General features: G+C 38.1%; 1 protein-coding gene across 3 annotated transcripts in view; it reads left to right on the forward strand.

The window, feature by feature from the left end:
• MAGI2 (membrane associated guanylate kinase, WW and PDZ domain containing 2) overlaps nt 1-21,904 on the forward strand; it is a 1,500,648-nt gene that overhangs the window by 834,810 nt on the left and 643,934 nt on the right. For all 3 annotated transcript variants that reach the window (XM_069587784.1, XM_069587786.1, XM_069587785.1), the window contains exon 3: nt 9,420-9,539. In XM_069587784.1, the coding sequence (XP_069443885.1) occupies nt 9,420-9,539 (120 nt within the window). The remainder of the gene's footprint in view (nt 1-9,419; nt 9,540-21,904) is intronic.

Below are 21,904 nucleotides of genomic sequence, written 5' to 3' on the forward strand. Positions count from 1 at the left end.
TGTACACCCAGACAATAGAAGGGGGCAACCTGAGTCCTTAGGTATAAGAACTTTTTCTTCTTAAGAAATTTTAGCATTAATGAAATTAATTCATTTGAAATTGCCATTATAAAGATTCTAAAATAAGATACCATCAATGAAGCTTGTTAGAATTGTATTTTCTTAGCGTATTAATATTACTAAAGAGGAGTGCAATTGTGTTGCCATAGTGCTCATGTTTTTATTTTTATAATACCCTTTTACACCCAATATTCACCTCACTGTATAATAAGAACACTGATGATCAACTAAATGGTATTTTAACCCAGAACCACATATCTAAAATATTAAAATAAAAAGCTGATATCCTGAATTTCAATTCTAAGAATTTTTGCCACACAATCCTTCCACTTTCTGCCTTTAAAAATGAAGGGTAATGTGTGTGTGTGTGTGTGTGTGTGTCTGTGTGTGTGCACATATACCAGTCATCAGAGTCCACCATGCTCTGTCATACTTATCAACCTTACAAAAATAGCCTTGAAATTTCAAAATACCTATTGGACACCAGTGTATAAACTAGACCAAGTACATGCACTGTGAAGTTTCTCTCTAAGACTTTAGTGATTCCTTTTAAAATATAGTCAGGCTCTGTGGATCTTCTGCTGACTCCCACAGGTCCCTGCTGCTGCTGCTGCTAAGTCAGTTCAGTCATGTCGGACTCTGTGCAACCCCATAGACGGCAGCCCACCAGGCTCCCCCGTCCCTGGGATTCTCCAGGCAAGAACACTGGAGTGGGTTGCCATTTCCTTCTCCAATGCATGATAGTGAAGTGAAAGTGAAGTCACTCAGTCATTTCCGACTCTTAGTGACTGCATGGACTGCAGCCCACCAGGCTCCTCCATCCATGGGATTTTCCAGGAGAGAGTACTGGAGTGGGGTGCCATTGCCTTCTCTCCCACAGGTCCCTAGCCAAACTCGATACAGCCCTCTGGGGGCTTGCACCCCACATATTGCAAATCTCTGCTTCCTTTCAGCTCCTATACAGTCTTTCTAGTCAAACTTTTGCTCTGTATTGTCTAAACAAATGGTTAAAAATCTCAGTAATTTACTCATTAAATAGTCCATAGATGCCAATGCCTTGATTTATGGTCATTTAACCCTTTTATAAAACATTATGTAACTTAGAAAAAATGTTTTATGTGTTTATTCTCTGTCTCTTCTTGTTAGAATGTAAGTTTCTTTTCTATTCTGTCATTTTCTATTCCTCAACGATATATAACAGATATCCTGAATAGTGTTTGGCACATAAGTGCTCAGTCAATAATTTGTGGCAAGAATTCATGGGGAAAAGCAACTATCCTTGACGTCATCTCTGTTCTTTCAGACAAGAGTACTTAATATATAATTTTTTCTGAGTGCCTGGAATTTTCCAGACATTAAGTACTTTATCCTCATGCAAAGAGTTGATTCATTAGAAAAGACTCTGATGCTGGGAGGAATTGGGGGCAGGAGGAGAAGGGATGACAGAGAATGAGATGGCTGGATGGCATCACTGACTCGATGGACATGAGTCTGAGTGAACTCCAGGAGTTGGTGATGGACAGGGAGGCCTGGCGTGCTGCGATTCATGGGGTCGCAAAGAGTCGGACATGACTGAGCGACTGAACTGATGGATTATTTCATTTGTTCTTCAAATTAACTACTTAAAGATGCTACTGGTATTACTCCTACTTTATTATTCCTAGAGTTTATAGAGATAAAAAACCTTCCTCAAGATACTACTGATGGCACATGGTAGCGCATCAACAAGCTCAGGCAGTTTGACTCCATGGCTCACATTCCCATCTACTATAGCATGTGCTTTAAAGTTAGTTTCTATCTTGTCTAAGCCAAAGAGTAATTCTAATGGTGGAAAATTTGGGCTAAAATGAAAGGAGATTGACACTTGGTAGGCCAGAAATGAAGATATTTCTGATGCGGAAAATTCCTGTATTATGTCCTCTCACATGTTCCATCAAGGCAAATCCCTCTAAAGAGACTCTGTAACCTGGCATACCATGAGAGCTGCCTTTATTGTCAATGAGCTTTTTCTGACTGTTTTTAAATTGTAGCATTTTCCTCTCTTTTTTCAGTCAAATTTCTTGACTACAGATTGGGTAGATAAACTCTTTGAAGAGGCTGTGATCAACTTCGTCCTCTACTATGGCTAATCAGGTAGTTAAGTGATAAACTGAAAGGGAGAGACAAGCACACTAGTGACATGGGCATTGTTTGGTCCAGGAGGGAGGTCTTTGAAGCAGAGATACTACAGGATAGAAGGATGACATTGTAGAGTTATAGGGCATGAAATTTGCCAACTATTTGGAGATATAATAAGAGAGTGAAAGAGACCTGAAATGTGACACTTAGGGAAAGTTTCGGGGCATGCATGACTGGAAAAATGGTGGTGACATTAACAAGAGGAGCAAGGTGGAAATATGCATTCATTATGCTATTTTCCTGAAATACTGAGTCAAATTTGCCTCTCGTGAGGGTTGCATAAAGACATTTTCATACATGCAAAGTCCCAAAAAATGTGGCTCCCATACAACTTTTGATGAAATATTTCTGACTTTGTGCTCTGCCAAAATGAGGGAATGAACTACAAAAAGAAATATGAGATCTGGGAAAAAGGGGATAAAACAGAGGGAAGAGGCGAAGTGAATCCCCAGGATGGTGGCAAATGGTGCTCCCAGGATGATTGCTGTGTAGTAGGTGAGCATAGTCCACATTGAAACAGGTCAGATGTCTCTAGGAGAAATGTCTTCAATTGGTTAAACTTGACAAAATATTAAATATTCTTGTATATTCTGAGAGATTTGTTTATCCAAGGAAAAGATAATTAATTAATTGAAATATTGATCAATATGTAGAAATGTAGAAATTGAAATATTCAATCTAGAGTGAAAATATATAAGGAAGGAAAATTAATCAGTGTAGCACATAGTTCTGCTGGAAATAGATTTACATAGTATTATTATAGTAAATGTTAAATAGTAATCTAATGCAAGTTTGTTCTACTGGAAGAATGGGAGGAGGAAAAAAGAAGGAAGTGATATGAAGAAATACGGGCAAAAAGAGCTAAAATCTTCATTTGCTTTACCAAGAAATCAGTAGTTTCCTATGACTCATATGGTAAAGTATGTCTGCAGTGTGGGAGACCTGGATTAGATCCCTGGGTCAGGAAGATCCCCTGGAGAAGGTAATGGCAACCTACTCCAATATTCTTTCCTGGGGAATCCCCTGGACAGGGGAGCCTGGTGGGCTATAGTCCATGGGGTCGCAAAGAGTTGGACACCACTGAGCAACTGACACTTTCACAACAGTGACTAAAATAAAAACAAGAACCATCATAAGTTAATTATTCAAAGATATTGAGGTAAAACAGAAATCAGCTAAAAGAGTTAAAAGTATCTGGATAAAATGGAAAAGTGTGTTGGAGAGGGGTGATAAAAGTCTTCATTAAAAAATAAAAACTTGTACACTTGTAGAATAACAAACCTTGTAGAAGTATAGAGTCTTTAAAATATATGTGTAGCTTTGATAAAACATAAAAACTAGACTTTGAGAGAAAACAGAAGAGATTAGTCTTGATAAGATGGATGGATGATTAGAACTAAGGATGAAAATAATGCAGAGGAAGGAGGTAGAAATTAGGAAACTTTCAGAAATTTTAATTCAGAATATCTCTTTCATCACCAGAAAGAGAATGAGCTAATGTCTTCTGCTGAAAGTTGAAGCCTTTGGGTATTTGAAGATGGTGGGGTGGTGTCAGAGAGGGAAGGAGATACTTATTAAAAGGATTTCCATGAGTCAGTAGAATCAAGCTAACATTAGAAGGGGGAGGGAAGAGGGATGAGCTGGGAATTTGGTGTTGGTAGATGCAAACTATTACATTTAGAACAAATAAACAACAAAGTACTTATGTATACCACAGGGAACTATATCCAATCTCCTGAGATAAAATATAATGAAAAAGAATATTTTCAAGAAAGCATGTATATATGTGTAAAACTGAGTCAACTTTGCTGTAAAGCAGAGATTGGCACAACTTTATTAATCAGCTATACTTCAAATTATAAAAATGAATGAACAAAAACTTGTCAAGAAAAAAAAAAAACCTAACATTAAAAAGCCTCAATCTGTAGGGTACATTGTCAATGAAAGCTCATGGTTTTCTACAGCAGCTGTTCAGTTCCGTTCAGTTCAGTTACTCATTCGTGTCCAACTCTTTGCAACCCCATGAATCGCATCATGCCAGGCCTCCCTGTCCATCACCAACTCCCAGAGTTCACTCAGACTCACTGCCATCGAGTCAGTGATGCCATCCAGCCATCTAAATCCTCTGCTGTCCCCTTCTCCTCCTGCCCCCAATCCCTCCCAGCATCACAGTCCTTTCCAATGAGTCAACTCTTCACATGAGGTGGCCAAAGTAATAGAGTTTCAGCTTTAGCATCATTCCTTCCAAAGAAATCCCAGGGCTGATCTCCTTCAGAATGGACTGGTTGGATCTCCTTGCAGTCCAAGGGACTCTTGAGTCTTCTCCAACACCATAGTTCAAAAGCATCAATTCTTTGGCACTCAGCCTCCTTCACAGTCCAACTCTCACATCCATACATGACCACTGGAAAAACCATAGCCTTGACTAGACAGATATTAGTTGGCAAAGTAATGTCTCTGCTTTTGAATATGCTGTCTAGGTTGGGCACAACTTTTCTTCCAAGGAGTAAACATCTTTTAATTTCATGGCTGCAGTCACCATCTGCAGTGATTTTGGAGCCCCAAAAAACAAAGTCTGACACTGTTTCCAGTGTTTCCCCATCTGTTTGCCATGAAGTGATGGGACTGGATGCCATGATTTTCGTTTTCTGAATGTTGAGCTTTAATCCAACCTTTTCACTCTCCTCTTTCACTTTCATCAAGAGGCTTTTGAGTTCCCCTTCACTTTCTGCCATAAGGGTGGTATCATCTGCATATCTGAGGTGATTGATATTTCTCCCAGTAATCTTGATTCCAGCTTGTGCTTCTTCCAGCCCAGGATTTCTCATGATGTACTCTGCATAAAAGTTAAATGAGCAGGGTGACAATATACAGCCTTGACGTACTCCTTTTCCTATTTGAAACCAGTCTGTTGTTCCATGTCCAGTTCTAACTGTTGTTTCCTGACCTGCATATAGGTTTCTCAAGAGGCAGGTCAGGTGGTCTGGTATTCCCATCTCTTTCAGAATGTTCCACAGTTTCTTGTGATCCACACAGTCAAAGGCTTTGGCATAGTCAATAAAGCAGAAATAGATGTTTTTCTGGAACTCTCTTGCTTTTTTGATGATCCAGCGGATGTTGGCAATTTGATCCTTGGTTCCTCTGCCTTTTCTAAAACCAGCTTGAACATCAGGAAGTTCATGGTTCACGTATTGCTGAAGCCTGGATTGGAGAATTTTGAGCATTATTAGTGTGTGAGATGTGTGTAATTGTGCAGTAGTTTGAGCATTCTTTGGCATTGCCTTTCTTTGGGATTGGAATGAAAACTGACCTTTTCCAGTCCTGTGGCCACTGCTGAGTTTTCCAAATTTGCTGGCATATTGAGTGCAGCACTTTCACAGCATCATCTTTTAGGATTTGAAATAGCTCTACTGGAATTCCGTCACCTCTACTTGCTTTGTTCGTAGTGATGCGTTCTAAGGCCCACTTGCCTTCACATTCCAGGATGTCTGGCTCTAGGTGAATGATCACACTGTCGTGATTATCTGAGTCATGAAGATCTTTTTTGTACAGTTCTTCTGTGTATTCTTGCCACCTCTTCTTAATATCTTCTGCTTCTGTTAGGTCCCTACCATTTCTGTCCTTTATTGAGCCAATGTTTGCATGAAATGTTCCCTTGGTATCTCTAATTTTCTTGAAGAGGTCTCTAGTCTTTCCCATTCTGTTCTTTTCCTTTATTTCTTTGCATTGATAGTTGAGGAGGGCTTTCTTATCTCTTCTTGCTATTCTTTGGAACTCTGCATTCAGATGCTTATATCTTTCCTTTTCTCCTTTGCTTTTTGCTTCTCTTCTTTTCACAGCTATTTGTAAGGCTTCCTCAGATAGCCATTTTGTTTTTTTGCATTTCTTTTCCAAGGGATGGTCTTGATTCCTGTCTCCTGTACAATGACACAAACCTCTGTCCATAGTTCATCAGGCACTCTATCTTTCAGATCTAGTCCCTTAAATCTATTTCTCACTTCCACTGTATAATCATAAGGGATTTGATTTAGGTCATACTGAATGGTCTAGTGGTTTTCCCTACCTTCTTCAATTTAAATCTGAATTTGGCAATAAGGAGTTCATGATCTGAGCCACAGTCAGCTCCTGGTGTTGTTTTTGTTGACTATATAGAGCTTCTCCATCTTTGACTGCAAAGAATATGATCAGTCTGATTTCGGTGCTGACCATCTGGTGATGTCCACGTGTAGAGTCTTCTCTTGTGTTGTTGGGAGTGGATGTTTGCTATGACCAGTGCATTTTCTTGGCAAATCTCTGTTAGTCTTTGCTCTGCTTCATTCCATATTCCAAGGCCAAATTTGCCTGCTACTCCAGTCTGTTTCTTGACTTCCTCCTTTTGTAGTCTATGAATTAAATAGCTGATAGAGAACTTGGAGGCGTATTAAGCTATGGGAAATGTTGAAGATGAACTAAAGGAAAGAAGACATTTCAGATCCCCAGTCCTTTAGGAGATAGAAAAGCAAGTGAAGTCAAATATGAGGAACATCAGGAGAAGTAAGAAAGATCAGGAGACTAGAGGCTGTAATTAGAAAGAAGAACAGAACGAGAGAAAAGAGTAGGAGATTGATGACAAAGATGAGAATAGCAGCATTTAAGACTGCACTGTAGAACTTCACCAAGAAGAGGGAAGTGGGCAGGCCCCCAGTCCTAACAGGCAGCCAGCATCAGGCAGGTCAGCAGCAACAGGTGGCCATGATGCCGTCGCAGGCAGAATCCCTGAGGCAGGAACTCTGTCACATTGTCCTCAGGTGCACGGCGTAGATGGAAAACCAGCCAGTAAACCGAAGTACCAATGGTCTTTCCAAGCAGAGCACAGCCCCAGACATGTTCACTAGAATTCAGCGAGGCAACTCATGCTATTCAAGTCAGCAGCCCTCGAAATTGCCCTCAAGCTTGTGGGCAATGCTTTCATTGTGCTAGCAGCACATTACTGCGCTGCAAGCATTTAATTAGTCAAAGTGTGTAGCTTCTGAAACATGCAGATAAATTAGGAAAGAGAATTGAAATTTTGTTATGTGATTTTTCTTAATGATTAGAGTGTGTTCTAAATAAATAGAAAAACAAATAGATTGCCAAAAACCATGTTAATGGGCTTTTAATTCACAAGGGTTAAGCACGTAAAAAGTCAGTATATTGAAAGTTAAGGTTCTCATAGAAACATTGATTTGACAACATTATGCATACTAGGTGTGGGAGGTTTGTATTTTATAACACAAAAGCAGTAGTGAATATTATGAAATATTAAAAAATGCACAGTTAAAATAACAAATTCAGGGGGAAGTCATTAAACATGATTATGAGGAAAAATTGTTTTGCAACCTTCAAAGAAGGTTGTAAAATTTAATTTTAGAACATAATGCCTTCAAACTTTAAAAAATATTGCCAGTGGAAATTAATAATTTTTTACCCAAAATGAATTTTCCAACACATTGTATATTTTGACATTAGTTTATACCTCTCATTTGTCATCCAGATTTGACCCAAATATACTAAAAGAAGAACTGATTGGCCATTGGATGGCCTAGTTGATAAAGATTTTGGAGAGTGAAAATAAATTTAAGGATTTGAAATATTAATATTTTTTCTAGTATATAGAGAATGTGGACGATAGCTTACATGTCAGTAAGCCTGCAAGTGTACTAGTACTTTGTTTACATATTTGTTGCAGGAAGGAGGACCCCTTCTAGGGCCCAAAACTGGGCTCTTGTCTAACACTCGGAAGTGAATTGTCCGAGGAGACACATGTGTTGACAAAGCAAGAGATTTTAGTGGGAAAGGGCACTGGGTGGAGAGCAGTAGGGTAAGGGAACCCAGGAGAACTGCTCTGCCGTGTGGCTCGCAATCTGGGGTTTTATGTTGATGGGATTAGTTTCTGGGTGGTCTTTGGCCAATCACTGTAATTCAGAGTCTTTCCTGGTGGCGCATGCATTGCTTAGCCAAGATGGATGCTAGCGAGAGGGATTCTGGGAAGTGGATGGACACTCAGTGTCTCCTTTAGACCTTTCCCGAACTCTTCCTGTTGGTGGTGGCTATTAGTTCCGTATTCCTTATCAGGATGTCCGGTCATAAAACAACTCATACAAATGGTTACTATGGTGCCTGGCCAGGGTGGGCAGTTTCAATCAGTGTGCTTCCCCTAACATATTTGCCTTCTATGTACGTGTGCATACTATTTGCATGTATGCCTTATGGAAATTCCAATCAGACTATGCAAAATGTCTTATGTAGGTAGCATTGAAAAAGGAGGAAAGATGCTTAAAGCTTTCTCAGGAAAGGAGGTGTTCCAGGAAACAAATCCACAGCCTTGATATGTCTCACTTTTGGTTCTCACCTCACAAGCTGGACAGAGATCTCGGAACCTGACTTCTCCAACGGAGGTATACTGAGCAATAGGATTGAGTTCCTGTGGCTGTTTACTCTATAGACGATATACAGAAAACAAGAGTGGTGGACCCTTGCAATGACCCCTGGGAGGGTATCACCTCCTGATTTAATTAGAAGTAAAGGCAAGAATGAAGGAAGAAAAATGACTATGTTACTAATATAATACTGATTCAATTATAGTCATTTCTCAATTATAGTTAGTATTTAGTTATTCTAAGTAATAATAAAGATTTTCTGATCCTTGAAATCAGCCATTATTTGTTACAAATAATTTTTAACAAATGACAGCACCCTCCCCCCACAAAGGAGCAGATGATGAAAATATAAAAGTTAATTGACATTTTGCTAACATTTCTATTTTCCATTATATTTTATGTCATAGCAAAGCAGTCTACAGAACAATAGAGGTCCTTTCATGGAAGTGAGATATGTAAATTCCTGAGCTAGCAGACTCATGGCCCAATATTCAAACCACCTCTTCAAAGAGGGCACAATGGTCTGCATTTTTCACTGAAAAATCTATGCAGCCACATTCCATGACGATGAGCCCTTTATAAACTTGAAGAAAAGTGCTTTGTATGTTTCCTTTAATCTTAACCCCCTGCTATTTTCTGTTTCCAAACAAACAGAAGGACAAATGCAAACTGCCAACTCACAGGATGTACAAACAAGTGTTATTGAATATTCAAGAGTATGGTGGTATTTCTAAAATTCTGCAACAAATCACTTAGAGTCTTTCTTTTGTTTTCCTTATTCAGGCACCACAAGGCCACATAAGGAGGGTGAGGTCCCTGGAGTGGACTATATTTTCATCACTGTTGAAGATTTTATGGAATTGGAGAAAAGTGGTGCTCTCCTAGAAAGTGGGACTTATGAAGGTAAGCACAGCTGTACTGCTGAATTTATTTCTTGTTGCATCACATTTTTCTCTTTTGACTGAAATGCATTAGAACACCACATTACTAAATTGCTATTGTTTTGGTTTGAGAGCTTTCATGAGGTCACTTTAGAAGAATATTTTATAAAGAAAATTTAAAATATATCTGGGTAAATTCTTCTCTTGAGATGCCAATAGAAATATATATGTTCCCACTGTAACCTTGTGTTATGGATATCCTGAGGGTAAATTGTGATCTTCAGCTAAAGTATCTTCATCTTTAGGTAGCATCTAAAGGACCACAGTGGAGAAGGCAATGGCATCCCACTCCAGTGCTCCTGCCTGGAAAATCCCATGGACGGAGGAGCCTGGTAGGCTGCAGTCCATGGGGTCGCTAAAAGTAGGACACGACTGAGCGACTTCACTTTCACTTTTCACTTTAATGCATTGGAGAAGGAAATGGCAACCCACTCCAGTGTTTTTTTTTTTCTCTCTCTCTCTTTTTAATTTTTATTATTTATTATTATTATTATTATTTTTACTTTACAATATTGTATTGGTGTTGCCATACATCAACATGAATCCGCCACAGGTGTACATGTGTTCCCAATCCAGTGTTCTTGCCTGGAGAATCCCAGGGATGGGGGAGCCTGGTGGGCTGCCGTCTATGGGGTCGCACAGAGTCAGACACAACTGAAGTGACTTAGCAGCAAAGGACCACAGGGCTTGAGTTCCACAGTCCTGTAACTACTTCTGTGCAGTTTTCTCCAGTTACTTCATTTCACTTGCCTTCACTGGCCTCTCGTAGAAAATGATGGTGTAGGAAAAAATATGAACTGTGGATGAACTCCAAAGCTCTACCGCAAGTTTCCCTGCATGCCTGTGTCAAACATGAATGAATGAATCTAAAACCTTGAATGTGGGAAGTACCTTTTAGTAGAAAAAGCACTATGGCGTAAGCCAGGATCTGCTTTAGTTCCCAACCTGGCTTTACTCCTTACCCACTGTGAACATTAAGTAACCCAGGTCGTGTCTGTGAACCTCAGTAGTCTTACCTGTAAAAGGATAATGACAGCATTGAAAAATACAAATAGATAACAACATAATTCCTTGTGTATGTTTTAGTAACATCTACAGGCGTGTAATAGTTTATGTCTAATGAAATTACAGATCTGTGTCTGAACAGTGAGATTTTACTGGAGCTAGAAAGCAGTAGAAAATAATACTTTTATTCTTATACCACAGTATTGTATATGTAAACTTTGCTTATATGTACTAAGAGGTCCAAAGATTAATCTAGTCTTACTGAACTATAACTAATAGTGTGTGATACTAAAAACAAAACTCATATGCATTGCTGCTTAACCCATCAAATATCAGAGGTCTACAGTGAGCAACTAGGTTTGTAACAGTTTGTTCACCTTTTTCCTCCTTCATTTACTTGTAAATGTCCAGTGGACTATAGTTATTTAAGAACTCAGTATTTTTAAGTTGTCAGAAGTATTATATTCTTGTTTTGCCTCACACTTCTGTGGCAATTTAGGCTGAGACATGTGCCTAAATTAAAGCTCAGACATTAAGCTGCTTATTGCCATGTTCATAGGAAATAAGCAGAAATACCTAGGAAAAGAAAATAACGTTATATTTGAATATTGTTTCTTTTTCTTGTCAAAAATGAATGATAGTGAAGATTGATTGAAAATATTGTATAATTTATTTTTATTGAAGTATAGTTGATTTAGAATATTATATTAGTTTCAGGTATACAGCATGATTCAATATTCTTATAGATTATACTCCATTGAGAGTTATTACAAGGTGATGGGTACAATTCCCTATGCTGTACAATATGTTCTTGTTGCTTATCTATTTTATACATAGCAGTTAAATAAAAAGCTATGCTGATCATATAAGATGCCTTAAAGTATATATGAAAAATGCCTGTATAAATCATAGAAAATAATGATATCAAATGAGTCAGAGTAAATTAACAATGAATTTTGTAGTATATTTTCCTGTGGACTTTGCAACATCATTCGTTAGTTTCTATGTCTGCCAATAATAACACCTTGTATTTAGTTACCATATTTATGTAGCAAAGAACCTATGCCTTAGCAACCAAGATCATTCCAAGAGTAGTATGGTTAACAAATATGGCTTATTCTTTTGTTTTGTTAAGGATTGTATTAGTTATACAGAAGGTAAAAAATTAAATCAAATGTTCATATTAAACTTCTTGTATTTTCATGATTAACTAGATACCATGGAGTTTAATATCAATATTTTAGAATTAAAGCATAACTTAAATTTTAGATTTCAGCTAAATTTTGAGGGAAATATCCTGAGACCACACAAACATAACTAAGTTTTGTTATGATTTAGGGTGGATTGTCCTGAATCTTCTTCAGACATTTTATTAGCACTGAGAGTAAAGTTGGCTAAATTGTTGCCAAATTGTTAATCACCTCCATGTTCATAGAGCTGATTTTTGAATAATGAGGCTGATTTACACATATGACTTCAGAGAATCATGGCTATTATTTATAAAAACACATTGTGTACTTGGATAAATAAGAATCTCTTTTCTTAGGTTGTATAACCATCTGGGGTGGACATGAATGGAGCATTCTCAAAACTCAAAATCTTCAGATTTTCCTATAGTTACAGCTGAGAAGTCAATAGAATTGGCATTCTAATAAAAATCACTCCTATTCCTTCAGGATTAATCACAAGCTCCAAACTCAGAGCTACCAGAGTTATTTGTGTTATTAATGTGTTACCCATCATGGAAGCCTAGGGAATGCCTTTTCTGCTGTTGGTTCTTTCAGAATCTACTGCGTAGCAATCATATTCTACTCAATTAGATAAAGACAGACCTCAGAGCTTTTATATTTATCAAACTTTCTTGTATCACTTTTTGGTAAGCTTTATTTAATAAAATGCCAGTTTCCCTGTTATATGTTCTCCCTTCCGTACTATTTGGGCCATTGTTCTTCTTTCTTGCTAGACCATTCTCATGCCTTCTCATGCCTACTCTTCACAGCTCTCAGCCAGACAAGAAAATTCACTTCTGATATCTGTGAATCCACTAAAGAACTGAGAAAGAAACTGAGTTCCTCTCAGCTCAGACCTGTTAACTATATGGGATTCTTAAGACTGATATATTATATACTTTTGTCTTGTTGTCAGTAATTCTAATTTGACAAATTCTAGAATCTGTTCTTTGATTAGAAACTAGATTTTAGTTCTGCCTCTTAGATATTGGCTCAAAGTTCTTGCTCCAGACGAATAATTCTATTATAATCAAAGGCTGCAAGAAAAGCTTTAATATGCTTGTACCATCATCTGCAGTTAGGCCACATAGCACGAGACAGCATTTTAGCAGATTCTTAAAGTTTTTTTCTGCATCACCAGCCCCCCATCTAGTATGAGCAACTTCTTTCAGTTTATTATACAACAGCTGCCAAATGGCCTTGCTTGTGAACGGCCCAAAGGACTTGACTCTAATGGAACATCAGGTGTTTGTAAAGACTCTTCCATGACCTGGATGATCTCATCTTCATCTTTTCATATTCAGTCAGGTTGAAAATTAAATTAATATGACAAGGCCTGGTTTCAGCCTGACATAACCTCAAGTAACAGGAGATAACACCATGAACCTTCATATCAGGACTGAAGTTATAGGCTTCATGTGAAACATAGATCACAGAGTTCTGTGGATGAATGCAGGCAGTTTTTCTGGGATTAAGGTCATCTGTGGGTATAAATGAGATACTGACAGGTAGAATTAAGTAAGTACATTTGATAGTCTAAAGGTTATGTATGCACTTTACAAAAGGAAGCAAAAGCCCTTGAGAACTGTCCAAAGTGCTGAATTACCCAGGTATCTAAACCCATGAATCCTTCCTGACTTACTTCCAGTGTTTGTAATGCTGCATTCGTGGTTTTACTGGCCACTCACACTGCCTCAGCCTGCATTCTAAATGTCATCATTAACTAAGCCCATGTCACTTGAGCTGCACCTAGACAATAATTTTATTTAATTTATCAAGCGAGATTATCCATGGTCATGTTCCAGAGCAGCAGTTCTGTTATAACGTTGAATATTGTATTTTGCTGTTCTGCTTTTAAAATGAAGCAAAGCTATTTTTTTCTATCTATTGAAGAAACCAGTGGTCTTAAAGGTTTTCTTAAAATGGACATAAGCTTGATTCCTTCCATTTTTAAGAAGACCAAATCAAACCCAGAAAGTTATTAGGGCATCTGACAGAATATAGTGAAAATACGACACTCACCTTCACCTTCATGCTGTGGTTTCTCCTAATCATGGTATATGGACTTGCTGTTGTTCAGTTGCTCAGTTGTGTCTGGCTATTTGTGACACCATGGACTGTCACGTGCCGGCTTCCCTGTCCTTCATTATCTCCCAGAGCCTGCCCAAACTCATGTCCATTGAGTCAGTGATGTCATCCAACCATCTCATCCTCTGTTGTCCCCCTCTTCTCCTACCCTCAATCTTTCCCAGCATCAGGGACTTTTCCTACAAGGCGGCTCTTTGTATCAGGTGATCAATGTATTGAAGCTTCAGCTTCATCATCAGTCCTTTCAATGAATATTCAGGGTTCATTTCCTGCAGGATTAACTGGTTTGATCTCCTTATTGCCCAAGGGACTCTCTAGAGTTTTCTCCAGCACCACAGTTCAAAAGCATCAATTCTGCAGCATTCAGCCTTCTTTGTGGTGTAGCATATCCGTTCATGACTACTGGAAAAACCATAGCTTTGATTATACAGATATTTGTCAGAAAATTGATGCCTGTGCTTTTCAATATGCTGTCTAGGTTTGTCATAGCTTTTCTTCTAAGGAGCAAGCATCTTCTAATTTCATTACCCCAGTTTCCATCCACAGTGATGTCAGAGCCCAAGAAAATAAAGTCTGTCACTGTCTCCATTGTCTCTCCATCTACTTGCCACGAAGAGATGGGACCAGATGCCATGACTTTAGTTTTTTGAATGTTAAGTTTTAAGCCAGCTTTTTCACTCTCTTTCACCATTATCAATAGGCTCTTTAGTTCCTTTTCTGTTTCTGCCACTAGGTTGGTGTCATCTGGATTTCTGAGGTTATTGATATTTCTCCTCAGTTCAGTTCAGTCGCTCAGTCGTGTCCAACTCTTTGCGACCCCATGAATCGCAGCACGCCAGGCCTCCCTGTCCATCACCAACTCCCGGAGTTCACTTAAACTCACGTCCATCGAGTCAGTGATGCCATCCAGCCATCTCATCCTCTGTCGTCCCCTTCTTTTCCTGCCCTCAATCCCTCTCAGCATCAGGGTCTTTTCCAATGAGTCATCTCTTCACATGAGGTGGCCAAAGTACTGGAGTTTCAGCTTTAGCATCCTTCCTTCCAAAGAACACCCAGGATGGATCTCCCTTAGAATGGACTGGTTGGATCTCCTTGCAGTCCAAGGGACTCTCAAGAGTCTTCTCCAACACCATAGTTCAAATGCATCAATTCTTCAGCACTCAGCTTTCTTCACAGTCCGGCTCTCACATCCATACATGACCAATGGAAAAACCATTTCCCCTGGTAATGTTGATTCCAGCTTGTGCTTCATCCAGACCAGCATTTTACATGATATACTCTGCATAGAAGTTAAATAAGCATAGTAACAATATACAGCCTTGCTCTACTCCTTTCCCAATTTGGAGCCAGTCTGTTGTTCAATGTCCAGTTCTAACTTTTGCTTTTTGATCTGTATACAGGTTTTTCAGGAGGCAGGTAAGGTGGTCTGGTATTTCCATCTCTTTAAGAATTTTCCACAGTTTGTTGTGATCCACACAGTCAAAAACTTTAGAGTTGTCAATGCAGCAGAAATAGATGTTTTTCTGGAATTCTCTTGCTTTCTCTGTGATCCAGCAGATGTTGGCAATATGACCTCTGGTTCCTCTTCATTTAAACAGCATACCTAGTTCCTTAAACATTTTTACTACAAGGATTCTGAAAATCAAGTTTTTTCTAGCATTTGTACATAAATGAGTGCTATTCTTCCTATGATATATCACATATCACTCTATAAAATTTTAAGTATTAAGGATAAATAATTTTCTAGAAAAATAAGCCAGTCACTCCTATGATGAGTGAGATACAATAAATTTTATCATTCAATTTCACTAATTAAAGTCCACATCCACTTCTTTTAGCATTAGCTGCTGCTGCTGCTAAGTCACTTCAGTCATGTCCGACTCTGTGAAAACCCATAGACGGCAGCCCATCAGGCTCCCCTGTCCCTGGGATTGATTCTCCAGGCAAGAACACTGGAGTGGGTTGCCATTTCCTTCTCCAATGCATGAAAGTGAAAGTGAAGTTACTCAGTCGTGTCTAACTCTTTGTGACCCCATGGACTGCAGCCCACCAGGCTCCTCTGTCCATGAGATTTTCCAGGCAAGAGTACTGGAGTGGGGCGCCATTGCCTTCTCTGTCACCATTAGCTAGGTACATGTATTATTGAAATTTGATCCTCTGTTTCCAGTCAAGATAGCATTGGTGTCTGAGGGATACTCAATCCAATGAAAAATCATTATTGGTAATATAAACAATCTTCAGAAATGCCATTCTTCTATAAATCCAACCTTCTATCCACTGAAATGTAAATATTTCCTGAAGAGCAGATCAATGCTAAGATTGTTGTCATTCCAGTATACCAAAGAGAGAGAAAATTCATTTTTTTCTCTTTCCTTTATATTCTGTTACAAGAGAAAATTTTTACTATGTAAATAATAGCCCCCAAAGCAACAGTAGATTCTTGGAGCTTGCAGTTAAAAGGGTCCAGCTGTTATTACATATTGTAACATTTTTTTTCTTTTGATCATATTGTAACTTTTTTTTTCTTTTTCTTTCTCTTGACAATTTTCCTATTGTGGAAGATTCTAAGCCATGCATTTTTGTGTTCACTTTAGGAACATTAAACATTTGCACATAAGGTTCACTACATGTTTATTTGACCAGTAAAGGAAAAACACATTTAGTGAAGTTTTACACCCCTTTGAGATCTTATAATGCCAGAGGTTTTTTGTAAGTGATTCAATTTGTGTTCAAAGCTGTTTATAGAAAGTATATGATTTTTGCATGCTGCTTTGCTCCTGTGTAAGTTACCAAGACTGGAAGTGTTATTGTGCATTAAAAGGTGATAAAATTCTCTTTTGGTTTGAGACTTTTATAAGCCCAGTCTTTTCAAAAATATATAATGCGAATGCCTATTTCTAAGTATTCTTTTTTTCCCAAGAGAGAGTACATGGGACAAACCAATAAATTAATTAACTAATTTAATATTATTATATAAATTATAACTTAAAAATGAAGTCATGGAAAATAAAATGACCTGTTTATTATTAATATTGCCTAAACTACAATATTAACCAGTTTCCATGTTGGTTCTATATGTTTTTGTTCAGTGTAGATGAAAGGGTCAGGACCAACCTTTTTTGGAGTACATTATTAAAATAAAGCCAGTAATAATGGACATAAGACTTGCTTCTTTGACTCTCCTACAACCCACAATGATATTATCCAAAACTGTGATATTTGGGGTTTACTTAGAGTCCCTCAAGCTGCTTCCCTGGAAGCTCAGACGTTAAAGCGTCTGCCTGCAATGTAGGAGACCCAGGTTCGATCCCTGGGTTGGGAAGATTCCCCTGGAGAAGGAAATGGCAGCCCACTCCAGTATTCTTGCCTGGAGAATCATGTGGACGGAGGAGCCTGGTGGGCTACAGTCCACGGGGTCGCAAAGAGTCGGACACGACTGAGCGACTTCACTTCACTTCACTTCCTCAAGCTTACGTGTTTAATTACAATGATTTTCTAACTCCTGTACACATCTCTTATAAATTTTTATCTGAAACAAATTGAGATTTCATATGAAATAAATATCATGACATTCATATAGTGGGAAGAAAAAAATGCCTGACTTTAAATTTTTTACTTGTGTTTCTCTCCACTACTTAAACAAGCAGGACCTATTTGCCTTTGCTGATTGGGTAAATAGTTTCAAGACCCCTTTGAGTTGTTTTTCTGAGTGGGCACAAAATGGATAACAATATTGATAATAACTATTTTGTAATGTTTATGTGTATATTGATACATATTGAAAGATATTTCCTGTATCTTACAATTCTATGACTATCAAAAACAGTGCTAAGTGAAAATGTTAGTTGCTCAGACATGTCCGACTCTTTGCAACCCTATGGACTCTAGCCTGCCACGCTCTACTATCCATGGGATTCTCTAGGCAAGAGTACTGGGATGGGTTGCCATTTCCTTCTCCAGGGGATCTTCCTGACCCAGGGATAGAACCCCGGTCTCTTACATTGAAGACAGCTTCTTTACCATCTGAGTCACCAGGAAATGCCAAAGACAGTACATTTACTCATTCCACAACATCAATTATTGATCAAAGTGATAACAACAGTCTTCTACATGAGAGTTCATGTTTCTCTAAAATAACATCAATATAGTGATGACCAGTGGCTCTTGTCATTAGTCTTCTATTAGACATAAACATCTTCCTAAATGAGAAGTTTTATTTATTCCAGTTATTCTGTGATGCCCTGATGTCCCTTTCCTGTCAAGCTTTTTTCAAACACTTATTTCATACATTATTTGAAAACTATAACCTGTCATCCTACTTTACAAAAGCCAGTTTTGTATGTGAATTTCAAATCTGAAAAATAAAACTTTCTGAGACATCCTTTCCTTATTTTTTCCATGTTTCTAATGTAAGAGATAGCAGGGTCTACAATCTGATTAACCATAGATTTGTTATTTCTCTCAGGGGGAATGAAAATCATTAAAATAGGAAAGCTGTGCATGCCTAATTTTTGTTACTAAATACTTTATTTCAGAACAATGATTTCAATCTCCAACAAAGTTACAATAGACGTAGGTGGTTTTATGAATTGTTTTTATAAATTCTCATTCAGACTGTATATAAAACAATATCTGAAATTTTGAGGCTTCCATTGATCATGCTGCAAAATAGACAGATATATTGAATGCTTTGACTAAATATTAGTCAAACTGTGACTGAAGTGCCTGTGGGAGTGCGTAGTTGCTCAGTTGTGCCAACTCTTTGCAACATTTAGACCTTACCCTGCCAGGCTCCTCTTTCCATGGGATTTTTCAGGCAAGAATGTTGGAGTGGGTTACCGTGTTCCTCCTCCAGAGGGTCTTCCCCACCCAGGGATAGTACCCGCATCTCTCGTGTCTCCTGCATTGCTGGCTAAGGCTTCTTTACCAGCTAAACCATCATTTCTCAAAAAATACCCTTTTGTCCCTATATTTGAAAACAGTCATGCTGTGTAGGATTCATTCCATACAAAAGTTCTTCCTTATCTAAGACTTTAAATTCTGGCAATTATGGAAAATTATTCATAAGATCAGGTTAAAATTTAATATGCTGAAGCAGTGAGTCCCTCTCTATACAGTTATCAGCTCTCTTAGATCTATTATGAGCTGTATATGTATGTATATAACAAGCAAATAAGATAAAGTTCAAGTAGTCAACATATCTTGTCTACATGGGAATTTTTTCATTAAAGTTTATTCTTAAATACTCTAAAATATGAATTTTTAAGGCCTGATTGAAAAATTGATAGTTGTGATTAAATTATAATAAAATATAAAATTTTACTCATGCTATCTTCAGCCTATTGAGGAGGGCATGGTAATCCACTCCAATATTCTTGCCTAGAGAATGGACAGAGGAGCCTGGTGGGCTACAGTCCATGGGGTCACAAAGAGTTGGACACAATTGAAGTGACTTAGCATGCACGTCTTTAGCTTTTTTGCTATGCTGGCCTCATTTCTGTTCCTCAAATAGAAAAAGCACATTCTCACTTATTTGGGATCTTGAATTTGCCATTTCATTCTCCTAGACTATTTGTTTTCAAAACACCCACAGCTATCCCTTTTTCTTATTCATGATATTCAACTAAGAATCTTCAGAAAACTCTTACCTGACAACCTTATCCAAAATAACACCTGCTGACATTCTTTGTTCCCTTCCTCTGATTATTTTCTTTATTGTACTGACTATAACTAAAAATACATCCTATGTCCATTTGTTTATTTGATTATTCTCAGTATCCACTCACTTGAATGTCACCTCCTCAAGAGGTTAAATAATTTGTTTGGATCACTGCTAATTATTGAGCTTAGTATGGTTTCTGGCTCTTAGGAAGCACTCAGTATAAGTTGAATGAATACCTAGGTTCCTTCCTCCAAGAAAGCAATGGGAATCCCTTAATTCCTACCTACAAGTTCAAACAGAATTGAAACTCTGGAACACATCCACTTCCTAATTCAAAATGCTCTAGGCCAGAAGTTTAGAGCTACAGCATCAATTTAGCTTCAGAACCTTTGTCCTTGATTCTCTAGTATTATAATTTTAATCATTTTGTTCTTGCCTTAATTCTCATTATTTACCTCACAAGTCCCTGTTCTGAGTTCCTGTACTTGTTTCTCTCTCAGTATCCTATAAACTTTAATACTTTCTCCAGAATTCATATCTTATCTTCCAATGGCCTTTCTTCATAGTCTGATTTTCATCATAGTGATCTATTGTTTGTTAGATTACTCAATTCAAAGCCTACTAAACTTAGTCAACAAAACCATATCTTCCAGTAACCTTCCTGCAGTTCACCACGTCCACATCCCATGTTCTATTGACTGTAAGCCAAATACTTCTTAAACTAATGATAATACCCTGTCATATAATTTATGTCCTCAGAGGGTAAAATGTCTGCCTGCAATGCAGGAGACCTGAATTTGATCCCTGAGTCGGGAAGATCCCCGGGAGAAGGAAATGGCAACCCACTCCAGTATTCTTGCCTGGAGAATCCTATGGATGGAGGAGCCTGGTAGGCTACGGCCCATGGGGTCGCAAAGAGTCGGATATGACTGAGCAACTTCACTTTCCTTTCCTTCCCTTTCGTGATTGCTCTTTGTCAAAGTTTTATAATGACTATCTTGATTTTTCTACATCTGGTACAGAATGTCAGTGGAGAGGTGGAGAACCGAGGTAATGAAACCAAACAAATAGGAGAGGTAGAAAGGTTCTGTAATTTATAGTAAAATCTAGCAGCGGATTGGAGGATGGAGACTCCTAGAGATAAGCACACTGATAACCTGACAGTGATTCAGGACAGGGGAAAAGTACAAAAACTGTACATATGAAATTTAAAAAAACAGTCATGTAGGATTATTTGTTATAGTAGGAGCACTTGTCAGTCTCCCCCAAAATAGCAGAGTATTTTGCAACCCAGCACAGCTACTGATTTTCCTTATAATGACCTTGAGCAAATCAAAAGTTAACATATGCGAAAAAGGTAATATTTGAGAAATATTTCCTTCAAAGGTGATTAAAATTTTTAAAGTTTGAGCTTCTAGTAGGGAAAGGCTAGACTATTCACCTAAATAGAATACTACACTCCCTAAAAATGCCAAGCAAATAGAATGCATATCTTGGTATAAAATATTTTAACTTCTATCTAGAAACAATTTATAATGTCAGTTCAAATTTATACTCAAATAAACACTTGATTAAACTGTCTATGATGAATTTATGAAAGTATTCAGTGAATGCAGACAAACCTGATGTTCTTATATGCCCCAAGTGTTCCAGACTTATATAAATATATTCTTAAAAATGACTAGATTGTAATGAAGTTGGAAACAACATATGCTTTGGACCTGATAATGATTGTAATTTTTTGAATATGTTAGATTTAAAATACACCTATAAATCTATTGGTGCACTTATTGTTGCTATATAGTTAGAAAGTCATGTCCACCTCTTTGAGGCCCCATGGACCGCAGCATGCCGGATTCTGCAGTCCTCCACTATCTCCTGGTTGTTGTTGTTCAGTCACTAAGTCATGTCCAGCTCTTTGCAACTCCATGGACTGCAGCACTCCAGGCTTCCCTGTCCTTCACTATCTCTGGGAATTGGCTCAGATTCATGTTCAATGAGTGGGTGATGCTGTATATCCATCTCATCCTCTTCTGCTTTCTTCTCCTTTGCCTTCAGTCTTTCCCAGAATCAGGGTCTTTTCTAATGAGTCGGCTCTTTGTATCAGGTGGCCAGTCCTTCCAATGAATATTCATTGTTGATTTCCCTTAGGAATAACTGCTTTGATCTCCTTGTAGTCCAGGAACTCTCAAGTGTCTTCTCTAGCACCACAAGTCAAAATCATCACTTCACTGCTCAGACTTCTTTATGGTCCAACTCTCACATCTGTACATGACTGGTGGAAAAACCATAGCTTTTACTATGCAGACCTTTGTCAGCAAAGTGATGTCTCTGCTTTTTAAT

This window comes from Ovis canadensis, chromosome 4 (assembly GCF_042477335.2).
Source record: "Ovis canadensis isolate MfBH-ARS-UI-01 breed Bighorn chromosome 4, ARS-UI_OviCan_v2, whole genome shotgun sequence".
Taxonomy (NCBI): Eukaryota; Metazoa; Chordata; class Mammalia; order Artiodactyla; family Bovidae; genus Ovis; species Ovis canadensis.